This window comes from Papilio polytes, unplaced genomic scaffold (assembly GCF_000836215.1).
Source record: "Papilio polytes unplaced genomic scaffold, Ppol_1.0 DF823731.1, whole genome shotgun sequence".
In the NCBI taxonomy this organism is placed as follows: domain Eukaryota; kingdom Metazoa; phylum Arthropoda; class Insecta; order Lepidoptera; family Papilionidae; genus Papilio; species Papilio polytes.
Window position 1 is genome coordinate 2,540,834 of NW_013525473.1, and position 16,782 is coordinate 2,557,615.

At 31.7% G+C, this 16,782-nt stretch overlaps 3 protein-coding genes across 4 annotated transcripts in view; 1 reads left to right on the forward strand and 2 right to left on the reverse strand.

Moving 5' to 3' along the window:
• The window catches only part of LOC106103741 (fasciclin-1), a 29,386-nt gene extending 26,679 nt beyond the window's left edge, over window positions 1-2,707 (reverse strand). The window contains exon 1 of one of the 2 annotated variants that reach the window (XM_013283594.1): window positions 2,409-2,707. In XM_013283594.1, the coding sequence (XP_013139048.1) occupies window positions 2,409-2,519 (111 nt within the window). In that variant the 5' untranslated portion in view covers window positions 2,520-2,707. The remainder of the gene's footprint in view (window positions 1-2,408) is intronic. The other variant, XM_013283595.1, reaches the window with a different exon arrangement.
• A 1,419-nt stretch (window positions 2,708-4,126) lies between these two features.
• LOC106103469 (arylsulfatase B-like) lies at window positions 4,127-7,315 on the reverse strand. Its single transcript, XM_013283250.1, has 8 exons — window positions 7,233-7,315; window positions 7,082-7,160; window positions 6,804-6,963; window positions 6,244-6,467; window positions 5,894-6,002; window positions 5,477-5,629; window positions 4,600-5,265; window positions 4,127-4,506 (listed from the first exon to the last, which is right to left on the reverse strand). Exons 1-8 carry the CDS (start codon window positions 7,256-7,258, stop codon window positions 4,127-4,129), a joined length of 1,797 nt encoding a protein of 598 aa, XP_013138704.1. The 5' UTR covers window positions 7,259-7,315.
• Window positions 7,316-12,495: 5,180 nt separating this feature from the next.
• Window positions 12,496-16,171, forward strand: LOC106103471 (odorant receptor 10a-like). Its single transcript, XM_013283251.1, has 6 exons — window positions 12,496-12,523; window positions 14,632-15,250; window positions 15,435-15,534; window positions 15,704-15,808; window positions 15,886-16,041; window positions 16,118-16,171. The coding sequence occupies exons 1-6, from the start codon at window positions 12,496-12,498 to the stop codon at window positions 16,169-16,171; spliced, it is 1,062 nt and encodes a 353-aa protein (XP_013138705.1).
• Window positions 16,172-16,782: the final 611 nt, after the last annotated feature.

Below are 16,782 nucleotides of genomic sequence, written 5' to 3' on the forward strand. Positions count from 1 at the left end.
AGCAAGACTACGCGCTCCTCCATTACAATATTCTTTACTAGGCTACCGTTATTTTCCTTAATCACACACCTTGTTTTGTTTAAATAAACATGATTATTTCACTAACACTTTGTAATTAAACTTAGGTTTATATGACTAGCTTTCACCCGTGATACCATCCGTGTGGAATTAAAAAAATAAATAAATAAGTAGCCTATATGTTCTTGCAGACTATCTTCTACATCCATGCCAAATTTCATCGAGATCCGTTTAGGAGTTGAGTCTACAAACTAACAAACCTCTATCCATCCATCTAAACTTTCGCATTTATAACATTAGTAAATGTGATTAGAAGAAATTACCTTCTGGATATTTTAGAAAAAATACAGAGCCAATATAAAATGATAGGTATAATCGTAATTAATTTTAAACCAGTTATTTGCGTTAGTAATATGACTAGTTTTGTATTGGCCTAATGTAGAGTATGAACTAAAAATTAGTCAGCTAAAATCTGCTCTCCAATGCGAGACGAATCTCTAGGTTTTATTACGTTTATATTTGACCCATTTCCCCTGTGACTAATACGATTACTCATAAATTCAACGTGCTATTTCTTTTGTAATGAATAAACTAGTGTTCCACAACAATCGCACCTGATGCGGGAAACTGTGTCTGGTAACATGAAGTAAAGCTAATAAAGTTAAGCATTCTTTTCTGAGATATAAATGGAATCTACCATTTACTTTTATTGCAAGCTGAACTCACAAAATTCGCCTCTCCTTCTCATGAAGTCTTTTCATAGACTTAAAGCATCAGAAATAAACTCCTTTATTACCCAAATCATTATTGAAAACCTAAGCATATGCTAATATCTTTACAATATGCTTTATATTCAATAAAGAAAATTTATATTTCGTAGAATTTCATTCTAATTTTATAGTAATTATTGGAAATAGTGATACCTTCATTGGACAAAGCACTTAGCGCATAAATTATACTGAATTTCTATTTTTATTCTATCAGACGTTGTTCACGTTTCAGTTTTTCAAGTAGACATTATGTGCTACGTAATTATGTATAGAATTTTTCCGAACCTCGAAAATTACTGTAATTATGTAACTACAGCAATTTTTTATATAATAAACAAAAATAAACCCTTGTATAAGTACTATAGACAAAATAAATATTTTTTAACTAGCTTTCGCCCGCGACTCCGTCCGCGAGGTATTAAAAAAAACAAAACCAAGTAGCCTATGTGTTCTTCCAGACTATTCTCTATCTGTACGCAAAATTTCATTGTGATCCGTCCATCAGTTTAGGGTACAAACTCTAACAAACATCCATCTATCCATCCGTCCATCTAAACTTTCACATTTATAATATTAGTATGATTAGTATGATTAACAGGAGTAAAACTTGATAGATACAAAAATTATATTATATCCTTTGCTATTAATAGAATGTAATTTTTTAAATCATATAAATGAATATGAGATAAATTTCAGTAACACTCAATTTGCAAATTTGAACCCACACCATATTTCACAACCCCAGACATACAACATATTGGCGTTTGAAACATTACAAGTTTTTACCAGCTATTTCCCGTGCATAATAATTTCAATATAACCGCGGTGACTAAACTTAGTTATAAAATATTTAGCATTTCGTTTGCGGTATTTACAAAGCTTCACTATAATCAGTAGTCCTTCAAATAGCTTCATGTTAAAATAATTTATCATCCCAAATTTTTATTACGTAATAGTTTACCTAATAGGTTTTATTATTAGATTTATTTATTGTACAAAACTTGTTTTTAAATTCACTTGAATGGAATGCAAGTGGAAAGACCTCTTTGACAATTTAGAGTTGATTTTAAGTTGTTTTTGAAGTTGAAATAATATCGTATATATTGCAACTTAAGCTGACTTACATAAAAGTGCCATTCTATAATCCAATTAAAGTATATTATTTACTTATGTACTGTTATGTATACGCGTAGGTGCGACCCTCACTTAATTTAATAAGCTACAAGAAAACTAAAATTGTTATTAACGTAGGACATAGCAACTATGTAATAACATAAAGTACATTAATTTAAACAAATGTAATAAAAAAAACTTTGTTTAATAATTTATCATTGTACTCCTAATAAGAAATATCATAATAAATTAATGAATAATGTTTTTTTATCGAAATATTTACCGTGTTGTCTCATAACTTGCTGGTTTAATTCGGAAAGCAAAAAAATAGGAGCTATTAATTTAAGTAGATTTATAACTAAAATAACCCGAAACCGAACACTATAGGCATAATTTAAATATACTTTACGTCCTTATACTTACTTAAATAGAGTTTCAAAAACATTTATACTACAAAACATTGTTTCAAAGAGTTATCAACGCTCAAAGCGAAACTTTCCAAGTTACCTGTGAGAGGTCTGCGTCCTCTTGAAGTTTCTCCGCGATCGTCATTTTTGTCTCTGCAACAACCAGACTCGACGACATCACAAACAATAGCACAATACTTAGTCCACCCATGATTGCTAAACGAACATCCAAAGTTTAAAACACTAAGCACACGCGAAATACATTGAAGTGCTGGCGGGATAGGCGCGCGTAACGACGAAACGCGCGGCAAGTTATGCCGCGGTATGGCGCGGGAGGCACTGACGCGTTGACGCAGATGAATGTTCCCCTCCCGCTCACGCACGCGACCAGCACGACCGTTGAGATGGTCACTAGCCACTCGTATGGTCACCGGTAACATGCTCGATTCAAAAAATAACGAATTGTGCAACACAGGTAGGATCGCGATAACACCGGTCTTTTCGTAAACAAAGGCTGGATTTTGGTAAACAAGCTAGAATGGATTTTTAACTGTATCCAACTAGAGTTAAAGATTAAAATGGCATAAATCGAAAATGGTCGATAAAAACAATAAAAACGAAAACAAAAATGCAAAAAACTTGATCATATTAAGCTCAACGATGGCCTTGGATTGAATTGGCTTTACTACTGTAAGTAGTTGCATGTAACAAGTGACCTTAGAGAACAAGTGAGTCTATAATACCATACTACCTAGTGTACTCATTACTTTCTTCAATTTATTATTAAGTAATACTTCGTTTGTGTACGAATTCACACTCTTTCTCAAAGATCGATTACATCCACATACTTTAATAATGCAGTAAAGAACGTTTAATCATAAACTTATAAGAGAATTTTTATTAAATTTCTCGTATAAACATTGTGATCATCAACACTTACGTGGCGTTAAAAAAAACGATCCCTTACATTATACCTGCCTTGAACAATGCGTGTTTTCTCGTCCCGGCGAAACGTGACGGCGACAGATTATGACCCGTTGCGGTTAAACGTTATTAAATCAACCTTTTTGCGAAGACTTTTAAGTTTTGAGTGTTATTTTTAATATAAACGTACTGTTATTGCTCAAAAGCAAAGGTAACACAAGAATTCTATATTACTCTGAATTGGCTTTATTCTTTATAACTATTTTCATTTGTTAAAAAATTTATACGCACATAAAATGAAAGTAGAAAAAAGTTTAGATGTACTTAACCTCCATTGACATTTCATCGTACCAATTATATCGAGACCTTGAAATATACGACTAAAATATGAAATATACGACTAAAATAGCGATGTAACATTTTGGTGTCCATTAAAAATTCACGAAATTCCCACTAAGCCTGTTAATTGGCAACGCGTGACGATGGAAGTATCATCTAATGAAAATGTAAAGCTAAAACTTGGCAAGTGAACTGTTGCTTATTTAGGTTAACACGAAACTGGGTAATGCATAATAAAGTTGTTAGTGAACGCAGCAGCCCAAGCTCTGGCTTGAGGCCAATATGCGTGCAGCTAACGGTAACTTTTCCACTATAAACTTTTCTCTAAAATCGATGTTAAATCAACCGATGAAATTGAATATTAATGGTTTATTTAAACTGTTTTCTTACCTTTTCATTATAATGGTATTAATTAACCTTAAGTTTAAAGGTGTTAAAACTGTTACATTAACACAATAATTTATTGTGACTTAGATATAGATTGACTTTAAACTTTTTTATTTCGTAAAGTATTTTTGAAGTAAAACATTGTTCTGTTTTTTTATTACTATTTTATTAAATAAATAAACTGCTAAGGGACTTCGTAAACGAGTCTCCCATGTTTTTAATTAACTTGCATAACTTCTCTGAAAATGTTCCAACATTTAGTTTAAAAATGTACTGAAGCTCTTTTTGCGATAGATGGAGTGGAAAAGGTGGATGGATATTGTACTCAGGTTCACTTAATATTTCGTTATTTTCTATCCACGGTGCCCATATGTAATTACGAAGCGAAGGATCTGCGCGAGAATCCCGCTTGGGCTCAATTCTTGGTTTCATTTCTGACCACAACACACGAACGCGTAGAGTCAAATAAAGTACAGAATCTGGCAATTTATTCCACAAATCATGCGATTCTAATGGATCAGCACTTATGTTAAAAAGACATCCTTTTTCTGAAAAAAAAAAGAAACAAAAACATTCAGGTAATACAAAGACATAAAATAGAATACTTTATCGAGACATTTAAGTTTATCGTATTGTCGTACCTTTCGTAGGAATACAAATGTCTCCACCTTGAAGTAAATGCAGTTCTGATAAATTCAATTCCTTCCGTTTAGTCGTAATAGACTCCGGTTCAAGCGACAAACCCAATTTATCTCGCAGCACGTTGCTTACTCTAGAATCCAATAACATATCTTCATACAACGGCTCGTCTTTTTTCAAAGCTTGTAACTCTTTACCATAATACCCACTTGTTTCTTTATCAACTTCTCCTAGTATAATTTTTAAATCACCTTCTCTATAAGCTACCCAGCCGTTAAGATTGTCAACTGCCAGTACTATTTCTTTACGTTTGGATTTCTTGCCATCTTTAAGAGACAACCATTGGTTAACGCCATCTATTGGTTTCTTGATGGTGCCACCAGCTGCGTGTACTAACGTTGGAAGCCAATCGGTTACGTGAAATAATTCATTCATAATTTTAGCAGGTAATGAAGGACTCCATACGAGTGCAGGGGAACGTATAGCGCCTTCCCAAGGTGTGCCTTTAACGCCTCGCAACGGGAAATTAGAACCGAAATTTTGCAAAGCTCCAGTAGTTAAGGCACCATTATCCGAAACGATAACGATAATTGTATTCTGCAGCATTTCGTTTTCAGATAAAGCTGCAACAATGCTGCCAACGCTTTTGTCTAAACCAGTAACCATACCTGTATGAATTTTATCATAGTTAAACATTAATACTTTTTTATTGTATTTTTTTTTAGAACAGTTTGGTCGTTTAAAATAACCGAATCAAGGAATTCTAGTCATTCCAAAATTTTTATTAAGTGTATTAAAATGTTGGGTAATTTTATTAAAATGGCTTTACTGAACATTAAACAGGGGACTCGGGTCTCACTTTTGTCTTTATTGTCTTACCCGCATAAGTTCGCCGAGCGGAATGTGCGATGTGACTATTTGCCGCGATAGTATCCGCAGGCGTTTGAAGATTAACAAAACCTCCGCCAGCGTGTGGGGCAGCGTGTGACAACTGGAGGTACAAAGGTACTGCCCTGTTATGCTTTCTTATTACTGAAAAAAATATACAACCATTTGTCACACGTGTATACTTAAGTTTAAAAAAAAACATCTAATATGTAAATTATTAAAAACTTTGAAATAAGAAATACCATTACGACTTTTGAAAGGTATTTCGTTACTAGAACCATATATACGTATTTTCCATACCACTCACGCAATGGATACTGCAAATAAGTTTTATATAATGTTATAAAAGTAGTAACGTTTTAATTTTCAAAGCTCTATGAAATCTTAATTCTAATTAGACTTACGCACTTTCAACAGCTTTGTCAGTAAATATTTCTGTGACATGACCACTTTGATCTTCCACGGGCTGCGTGTTGTTGTACAAGTTTAAACCAAAGGCAGTAGATCCATTCCATTTCTAAAACAAGAGCAATAATTAAGAGCGCCTTGTAAATTTATGTTGCTTCAAAGGATTACTCATGTTTATTTCAGTAATTATTTAAGGTACTTATAATCTTATACAATTAATTATTATCTAAATTGACGGTTACAATATTTTAAATAAGTAAGTTTGTATCTTTGTAGGAAAAATTAAATAGCAATTGTACAGTTACAACAATGAACTAATTTTTTTTAAGTTTATAATGAGTTTCGCATACCTCTATCAAATCGTACGTAAAGTAATCTACAGATCCATCGAGGAAGCCATAAAACGTGTTAAAGCCTCTGTGAATAGGGAGATAGTGCTCTCTAGATTTACCGACGTTCCATTTACCTATCAAATAGGTTTCGTAGTCTAATTCCCGCAAATAGGATGGTAACAGGCGCTCCGATACTGGTATACCGAGATCTTCCGACGCCGATATTGATGAGCCTTGAACTCCTGGAATTTGGATAAATAATAATACTTAAAACCATCTTACTAATGTTATAATCTCAAAGTTTAAATAAATGAATGGATGTTTGCGTAGCCTAAACTGGTGAACGGATCTCAATTAAATTAGGCATAGATTTAAAGGATAGTCTAGAAGAACACGTAGGCTACAAACTTTTGTTTTCTTAACTCTACACGGACATAGTCGCGGGGGAAAGGCAGTTTATTTAACAAATTTCATCCGACCGATATAAGCAAACGCTTTATTTAAGTTTTGATGAAAATTATCTGTCATTAATCTTATTTTTAAAAAGTAATATTATAGAAAATAGGTTTTAACTTTACCAAGTCTCATGGGATATATTCCAGTAAGTAACGCGCTTCTTGATGGCGTACCGAATGCATCTGTATAGTATTGATTCAATACAATGCCGTCCAACGCAAGTGTGTCAATGTTTGGAGTCCTAATGTCATGAGACCCCAGGAAACTGACGTCACTCCAACCCTGTCAAATATATTTTTTAATACCTAAATGTTAAATTTGTATAAGTATCATTATATCAATTCTACTCTACGGTTATTGAGTCGTTTTTTAAAAATAATAAAACATAAAAAATACTCACCAAGTCATCGAAAAGGATGAAAATTATGTGCGGTTTCGATACTTCTTCACAATTAATTTTACCCAGAAACAAGAAGAGACTGAAAGTGATTAGAAAATGTTAAAATCATCATACAAATACGTATAATTTAATCAACTAAAATAAATTTCACCTTAGTAATTTCATCAAATTTGACATATTTCACGAATTAGTTGCGTGTCTTTGAAATTAATTCAATCAAATGCCTTACGCGAGATAGAATTTCAATATAGTGAGCCGGCACCGCTCAAGTAACCTTTGAAACATCCGAAACTTGTTTAAACAATTGAACACATGCCCGTTAATCAACTTTTGAGACAGTAATTGGTTATTAAGATACCCTTATTGATACAGGTGCAGGGTGACACAAGAACTTAACTACGTACATCATTTTTAAAGTTTCGGTGCTAAAAACAAATTGCAAGAGTCGCCAAAAGATCTTGGGATGGAAGACGTCTACAGGATTTTTTTCTGCTTTTCTCTACCGGTATTTTATCAAAAAATATGAAAACAAAATTGGGCATTTTAAGATTATCTGCCTTATTAAGTTATACAAATAGTTTCTATGAAAAAAAAAAATGTAACGCGATTACAAGATCTCTGTTATGTTTGCGACAAACTTTACTGGAACCTTTTAAATGAAATATATTTTCAGTTCATGTAAATGAGAACCAAAACTAAAACATTGAAAAGGGATTCTCGTCTATTTGAGAAATTACCATATAAATCACTCAGTACAGATTACTATCAGTCTTCTCAGAAATAATTTATCGCTATCTACGAAACATCCCAAATACAGTTCGGCCTTTACGAATAACTAATGAAGTGAAATTTTGATTTCAATCATCAGATAAATTCTTAGATAATTATTTTATTTTGAACGAAACAAATTAATTATTTATTAAATCATACTTAGTACTAATGTTATAAATGCGAAAGTTTGAATGGATGGGTGATTGTTACTACGTATGTATGTATGTCTCGTCTGTTTTTTTTATAATATAAAGTGGCAAACGAGCAAGCGACCACCTGAATCCACCGAAATGGAAAGCGACCGCTGCCCATAAATATCCGCAATTTCAGATGCGTAGTACCCTTAATTGACGGAGGAGGAGACGCACAAAAAGAGGACATTTACTTCCTATGCGTCCCCTCCACCGTAAAATCCACTTTTCCTTCCCATCTTTTCCTCTTAAGAAAAGGGTGAAAAGGAAAAGGGACTAAAATTCGTCTTAACTGTTCTCGGTAAAGGAACTGATGTAGCATATAGACCGGAAGAAAAGATAGGCTACTAAGATTTTTTTAATTCCGGGCAGTTTAATTGCGGGCAAAAGGTAGTTATTTTGAAATTCTATTCATAGACTAGAACACATTTTAATTTCAACGAATTCCAAAAGTTCAACGAAATAAGAAAATAATTGTGGATTTCCGTTCTTTTTGTGCCTATTTTTAGATTTATCCTTGTAGTTAGGCAGAATTGATGTTTAAGGCGGTCGTTATAAATACATTTCCACACCGCAGCGATGTTCCGGACACATTTGTTGAATTTAAATTCCGCAGATCCGTACTGAAACAGCTGCAGCCTGAATATTTTCAAAAATCCTTTTTGCATTTTGCAATTTAAAGCACCACTTTAATTGTACAGTTATGGACTTTATGCGTTGAATACTTATTTTTTTTTTTATTGAATGAGTTATTTTTTTTTATTTCAAGATACGATAACTTGTATCATGAATGTAAAGTTAATTTAACCAGATTAATAATAAGTTGTTTTTTCAATTTTAAGAAAAAAATTAACCAAAACAACTACAACAATTTAGTATAAATATAAACACTTTTAACATTGTCGACATAAATTTGGTTAGTATAACATCTTTCTTGTAAAAGCAAAAGACGTTATAACTAGTAATCAGTCCGACAATAACGTCGTGTGATGTAATCGGAATGTTCTTGAAATAATGCGGAGCTTAATAAACGTCCGGAAGCGAAGGACGTGACACGACTGCACAGTTCAAATCCCATCCGATATTGCCACAAATACTGGTACCTATACTACGCTGTTGCTTCAACTGTCTGTCGACGGTTTTATTCGAAATTGATGTTGTTCTGACACGGGATATGATTCCGTTCGGCCTGTTGTGATAATTAGAAATCGATTTTGAATTACAACCTATTATTTTATTAATGGAACTTTAACATAAACCTTTTATTGAAAAACCTTAATTTGAAACATTCGAAAATTGTACATAGTTTTCTTATAAAAATTTTACTTTGAACTTTAATTTAATAAGTTTTATGAACAAAAATATGTGTAATATTTACACTATATTATTATAATATATTCGTTTACAATTTTAACATAGTAATGAAAATGATGCATAACTTTTTTCAACTTAAAATCCAATCGACAATTTAAAAAGAATACTTGAAAATTTCTATTGGAGTGTGCCAACAGTATCATTTAGTTTCGAAATTAGTTGAAAGTTAAATCTCGTTAATTAAAAATTATTTTGAACTCGGTTGAAATACGAAGCAGAAAAGCTTTCAAAAGAACAGCTTTATACACATTTTCATTTCAAAGTATTATTTAGTGATCTATTTTCTTTGATCAACAATAATACGAGTATACTTGCTCGAAGTCTATGTTATAACTAAATCCAAAAGTGTTTAATAGTCAATTTAACGTCTTATTAAAATAAAATCTTAACTAGCGTTTAATCAAATGCTAAGTAGTGCATCGTAATGAAACAAACAAGTGAACATTACCATTCTGCCAGTCGTGCAAAACGACGGGCATATTATAGTTAATTGCTTAAATTAATCTTTTAAAAAGGCCCTAAGCTAGCGTTATCCCTTGATAGTACGTCTTCCTTTCCCTTAATCGTAAATTTATTAATACAAAATTGCTATTAAGATTGCACCATAACTTGTTTTTTTTTTTATAAACAATAAATGAATTTTAAACAAAAAGCGCATTTCACCAAACGTTGAGAAGTTGTGGATGTCCGAGACAAATCGCGATACTTATTTGTATTCCATCGGCTTCAGTGTTAGAAAATAAGATCTTGAAAAGATTTATGTGAAAAACAACACGAGCAAACTTCCCGGAGAGAATACAAAATTATTACATACATAATACGACGTTTATGCACAGTTTATCATTGTTATCGTTATTGAAAACAAATAGACCTATCCGTCTTCATTTTAGTGAGAATTTAATTCAATAAATTAAGACTTTTGCAAACTAATATGTTTAACATTATCTTATTTTTCACAAGCTATATTAAATAAATCGTAATGTTATAAAAAATACTCTTTGTGTGTTTTCATTAAAAATGTTTACTAACATAATTTTTTTTTTCCTTCTAATTTCGGTCATACTCAAATTCCCTCGTTAAGAATAAACTGGGGAAATGTTTTAGACACGACGAAGCCGGAGCAGAATTTCAAGAACTCATTTAAAAGAATGTTTAATTCATCCATATTTTGTATGGCAGCCACATTTTCTGAGAACTTACGTCATTTTCATGTTTGGGAACAAATTAGGGCGTTCTAAATGTTTGTGATTTTAAGTGCTGATGACATTTGTCATTATTATAACCTCAAAATGTTTAGGGAATCAAACAGCGTTGTAATGCGAAATATAAAATATCTTTCTTCTGCTTCATTTCTAAATTATTTGTCATTGACAGGATGACGAATTGCTACAAGAAAGTAGACAAGACGAGCTCTTTTTCTAAATGCCTTACTAGTTCTTTATTGTAACTATTTATCAGAACAAGCATAACAAGGCCACGCGAAGTCTTACAAAGATATTTAAATCTGCTTACAGATACAAGTATTTTCAACGAAAGAGATAATTTGCAATAAACAAAATAGTTAATATAAAAAAAAAATAAGTTGAAATATATTGGAATGAGGTTCTGTTCCAAAAAAAAAATCTCCTGGTTCTAAGTAGATTTTTACGACGTATAAATTACTTAAAAGATATGATAGTTTTCACCAAAAAATGTAATAAACACATAGATTAACTTAAATTAATTTAAATAAATTCATTGCTAGAAAAGAGATGAGAATTTTATTATTCACGGCACTAAAGTAAATTAATTTACCCCGACCGAGTGTAACACTTAACGGCGGCTCGTAAAGTGAAATGTGCCAAACACAGCGGCCTTGTTATTAGTTGCAGACAGGGCAATTTGTAAAAATATACATCTCATTACTATACTAAAAAAACACAATTAATAACATGATTGTTTGTATAATACATTGTTCATTTTGTTACATCCATAAAGCAATTTCTGTTATTAATTTGCTTTCTAAAATAAGAAAACCAAATGCGAAATAACGTAAAAATAAAGATTGTATAACTGATACCCGCAATGACGTCATAAAAAAGACTGGCCGGAAATATAAAGTAGCATTTAAACGCTTTTATATCAATTTAAAAACTAAACTATTGCATCCTAATAGTCGTAGTTGTATTTGTAAAAATGCTAAAATATCCAACGGCGCGGCGTCGAAACGTCGTTTAGACTTTAAGCAAATTGGGTTGGAGAAGTCTGCGAGCTAGTCGAGTTTCAAACAGCTTTGTAAGCCTCTAGTAAACTAGGAATATGTAAATTACGCTACTTGCAGCCACTCTCATATCATGAATTAGGTAAATATATTTTCTTGTTGTTCCTTCATGTATGTTTGTAGTTGTTATACACATTACCATCGCTGATTCTTAGACATCTAGCAATGAGATTATTTCTGATAACATATGAGGTAAAGAATAAAAAAAAGTTCCGATATAAGAGTGAATGAAAAGTTCACTCTTCCTGACTTCAATACTTTAAACGCTCCCTATTTAAAAAGTGGAAAGCTTTGGTTAATCCGTGGTGTCGGTGCTAATTCCCTGAGCAACATTTTAACTACGATCTAAATTTTACCATGACTAGTGTGTCTCTAGAAAGAAATAAATAAATTATTTGGTTTCGTATTTCACATCGAAATGTTATTGATTTTATCGAGAAAAAAAGGCGATAAAATTACAGGCTTCTACAAAATTTCTACAACTTCACTATAAGCTTTTGAACATAAAAGGATTTCCGAGCATTACGTTTTTTCCTCCTTCCGTTTCCGCGATTTAGACAGAAATGGTGTTTCTGCCTCGTTACTGTGACACATTTTATTGATTTGTAGACGATTGTCCAACTTACTTTCGATAAAGTTTGATATGAGAAGTACTAAGTACGTATTCTTTCACACTTTTAATATCCAAATCGAATAAAATAAATTAAAAAAACCTGATAATAAAAAATCACACAATAAAACGGAACTGTTTCGTAATTGAGTAAAACGGAACAAGATATTGCGAATACAAAATAACCACTGATACAACATTACGTTGAATGAAAAAGAAACAATCTTTACAGTCAGGTACATAAAAAGTCAGTAGACGTTCAGTTATTTAACGTCCGGTAATCGTTTGTGTCCGCTTTTGATAAAAAGTATCAATTGATTTGTATTGTGTTTACAAAGTGAGATAATCGCAACTCTCTCGTAAATACACAACAGGTCCCACTTATAAGATAACACAAAATGGAGTGTTTGATTCCATAATTTTCCTATTACAAAAACAAAGATCTATTTATCCTTTTTTCAATTACAATTTTAATAGAACAGATTCTCATTTATCGTATGCGTTCAATGTTGATGCTTGAAAATCATATATTGTTACAGTTCAATATGTTATGCGATGAGAAGTTAACATACTAATGGAACATAAACTACAATGTTATTGAAACTGACGTAGGGGAGTTTAGTTATTAAATTACAGAGTTCCGTTGGATAACGATAGTCGGATCTAATATGTGTTTAATTAATATTGTAATATATTCAAATTGGCAGCAAAAACATCTTTCTATTCAGCCACAGTCACGAGTTGTAAGTGGATTAAAAGGCAACAGTTGTTCTTGATTTAAATGTACAGTGAGAAATTATGGAGGAATGGATGGATATTATGTTACTATATATCTCCAAAATGACTTAACGGATCATGTTGGAATTTAGCACAGATATAGTACATGATCTGAAAGCCATTGGCTACTATTTTTTCTTTAATTCCGCACAAGAGATGTCGTGGACAAAAATCTAATTGTACAAAATCAATAAAATCAAAACTAGATAGAAAAAGAAAACAGTATATACTTACGAATTAATATAACGATAAGTAAAATAAAAAAACTGCAGTCATTTTCTTTTAAATTTAGCTTCGTATTTACTTATAAAATAACTTAAGCTGGTGAAAGTCTGCCTTTTTTCTTATACAAAGTGTCTTAATGTTATTGCGCTCACAAATCCTTTCAGTCCGCGATCCGTCTGATTTAACGCTGAAACGTTACAAGAAATGTTCAAGCTTTTAGACAAGTTTTATACCATTTAAAGATATATAAGATAAATGAGGCCTTGACCATTTTTCTCAGTTTTACAATTATTTTAAGTATAAGCATTGAAAAAAATGTATTTGCACCTCAAGAGTCCAAAGTTCCTTATTTTCTTCATTTTTTTACTAATTTAAAAGGAACGATTAGTAGAAGTAAGCAGACACTTAACTCTAACTTGAATGTAGGAATAAATCGGTTTTAGTTCTTCACATGATTATCGTGGAAGTTATTTTAATGGATTACTATTTACTGTCAAATACACTTTAAGTTTCTCACAAATAACTGGATACTTAGCATTAGCTACCCCTCAAGTTAACTATAATTAACGTCAAAATCTTTCTCTCAATAATAATATAGTTTTTATTACGTTTCGTAACAAGTTACATAAATCTGTCCATCAACGTCTCCTAATGATATGCAAAGTGATACAAATTATTCGTGTGTTTTCACTAACAAAAGAATTATAAAATACATATCGTCCCTGTCTTTCTTATTGAAAATAATAGAGATAACGATGTTTCAGTGTAGTTGCTTTAACTGTGTAACGCTAAATGAGTTTTCAACTATTACAGAAAAGATTTTATAAAGCCCTTTACACACCTTCGGTATAAACCTAACAGTCGAACTGTACAATTTAATCAAGTCTGTAGGAAAAAAAATTACTGTACGGTTTAGTGACATTTAAAATTTTACCTTCACACGTAAATTTTTAACTGTTTTACCTATACAGTTCTGTTACGTGTTCTGTGTCTGATAATTTAAAACTGAAGGTGTGTAGCAAGCTTAAATTGCAAATCACTGAGCTTGTCATTTATATGTCAAACACAGAAAGTTTTTCTCAGAGACTTGATAGCACTGCTTCTAATGTCTGACATTATTTCTTGTCCGATTTCCACAGTTTTCCTACGTTCATCGTTATTGTTAACTGAAAAATATTTTTTTGTTAAATTTTAATAATGTTAATATTTGAAAACCAATTTAAAACAACAACCTTAGCTTTACGATTTAATGGCGCCCATCCTAATTTACCGCACGATAAAAATTGGATTGCAAAATTTTTTTTCACAGTTCTTTTCACTAGTGTGTTTTTTCTTTTTCTAGTCAATTCAATTATTTTTCATGATATCCGCAATGAAAAATATACGGACGCTGTTAAAAACGGCTGCCTAGCTACTGTTTTCTTGACTCTTTGCTTTAAAAACTACGTCCTGCTTCGACACGCAAACTCTTTGAAAAAATGCATTGAAATCATCGACAAAGACTACGCCGAAGTTGAGCAATACACACAAGAAGAGAAGAAAATAATTCAACTTTATTCAAAAAAGGGGTCTAATGTCTGTTGGTACTGGTTTCTTGCAATATGTTCCACCGGTGCTATGTTTCCTATAAAAGCCTTGTTATTTATGATCTCTTCACTTATTCAAGGTGATTTTAAATTAGTTCCAATGTTCGATATGACTTACCCTGCTCCGATCGAAACACACAAAGAAATTATCTATGTTTATTTTATTTTATTTTTATATTGTTTCATTTTCGATATGTACGCTATGTCTGTGTACGTCGGATTCGATCCCTTGCCTTCTATATTTTTGTTGCATGTTTGTGGTCAAATTGAAATATTGAGTATGCGGATGAAGAATGTAATGGCCAACGTTAAAGACCACAAAGAGATCTGTGAAAAGTTAAAAAAGATTAACCAAAAGCTACAAGCAATTTACGTGTGAGTATACTTTTTATTGTTTATTAAATATAAAACAATATAGTTGAGAAAAATGACACAATTGTCGGAAGATTCGATAAGGAAGGAATTTATCAATTTCCAGATCGAAGTACCTTATCCTTATTTGTATATGTAAAGTATTAACGTAAGTAGTAACAAACATTTTAATGTAATTTCTTTCTAGGTTTCACAATTCTGTTCAATCAAACTTTTTGGAATTACTCGAATTCAATATGAAAACTACAATACTATTACTACCATTTTCTGCTTTTCAGATAGTCCAAGTAAGTACACAATTTAATTTACTATTTCTCTTTCTCCTTCATGTCTGAAAAGTAAATAGTGTATTATTATATTTTATTTTTATTTTTAATTTCAAGTATTTTATTTTTTAATAGCCAGACACAAAAATATCATAGCCATTGTTAAGCCAAAATTCTTCGTTTTTTTCAGTCATTGAAGCATTTGGAACTTAATATAGAATTTATTTGTTTCTTTGGGTCATACGTAATTCACTTTCTGATCCCCTGCTATTACAGCAATCTATTGATGGAAAAGGTATATAAATGGATCGATATTAAATGTAAAAAACAATTAAGAAATATATTTAATAATAATTATTATCTTTGATTTAGAGTAACGAATTGAGAGAAGCAATTTACTCGTGCGGTTGGGAGAACCAACCGAATATTCAAATAAGGAAGACCGTATTGTTTATGTTGGCAAGATGCGGCATACCGCTCAGCATGAGAACTATATTCCACCCAGTTAACCTCGCAACATTTGCTGAGGTATCATTTAATATCAAAAATCTTTTCTTAACGAGAAACAATTGTTAAATTTATAAGCATAATAACTTTTTTATAGGTGTGTCGTCAAGCTTATACAATATTTAATATTATGAATGCCGCGTGGTCTTAATTTACCTTTCATCATCGGCTCCCTATACTCCTCCACTAAAGGTGTCGGAGCCTTAGTTAAGGGTGCCTTGGCCTTAGTCATTGTAGTACATCAGTTGTAGTGTAATCTAACATTCCACTTATGAATTTAATATCAGTCGAATTCTTACTCTTTAATCAACACTGATTTTTCACATTAAAGTACATTAATCTTTACTTAAAGTGTTTTACTTCGTTTAAGGTCCCTAAAAACCTGAAGTTACAGACTGAAAATCTAAAACAAAGTAAGGGTGCTTCAATCTCTCTAATAAAATACTTCCTACCTCCTACTCCCTCTTTCCTAAATACATTTTTTCGAAATATGACTAGAGATTTATATATTTCTGGTCAAGGTATACTTTAAATTGTTTCTAATTCAAACTTATATGCGCTGTAAAATGTAAATGTCATCTGAAACAGGTGGCTGAAGCGAAATTAGAAATTCTAGGCAGCTTAGAGATTGCCCAATCAACTTGCATACAAATGAATGAAAGCCAAAGGAAAACGAACTAGTCTTTGCGAATAATTAATGTCTGCCGTTTTAATACAAATGCTTTGAAAGATTGCAAATATTACGATTTTATTCAAAATTTA

Excerpts from the sequence above, each read along its gene's own strand:
- LOC106103471 (XM_013283251.1), top strand. The coding sequence starts at position 12,496 with ATGAAAAAGAAACAATCTTTACAGTCAG. Across the intron at positions 15,535-15,703 it reads CTGCTTTTCAGATAGTCCAA|TCATTGAAGCATTTGGAACT; the intron begins GTAAGTACACAA and ends CGTTTTTTTCAG. Across the intron at positions 15,809-15,885 it reads GCAATCTATTGATGGAAAAG|AGTAACGAATTGAGAGAAGC; the intron begins GTATATAAATGG and ends TCTTTGATTTAG.
- LOC106103469 (XM_013283250.1), bottom strand. The coding sequence starts at position 7,258 with ATGTCAAATTTGATGAAATTACTAAG. Across the intron at positions 7,161-7,232 it reads AATTTGATGAAATTACTAAG|TCTCTTCTTGTTTCTGGGTA; the intron begins GTGAAATTTATT and ends AATCACTTTCAG. Across the intron at positions 4,507-4,599 it reads CATTTGTATTCCTACGAAAG|AAAAAGGATGTCTTTTTAAC; the intron begins GTACGACAATAC and ends TTTTTTTTTCAG.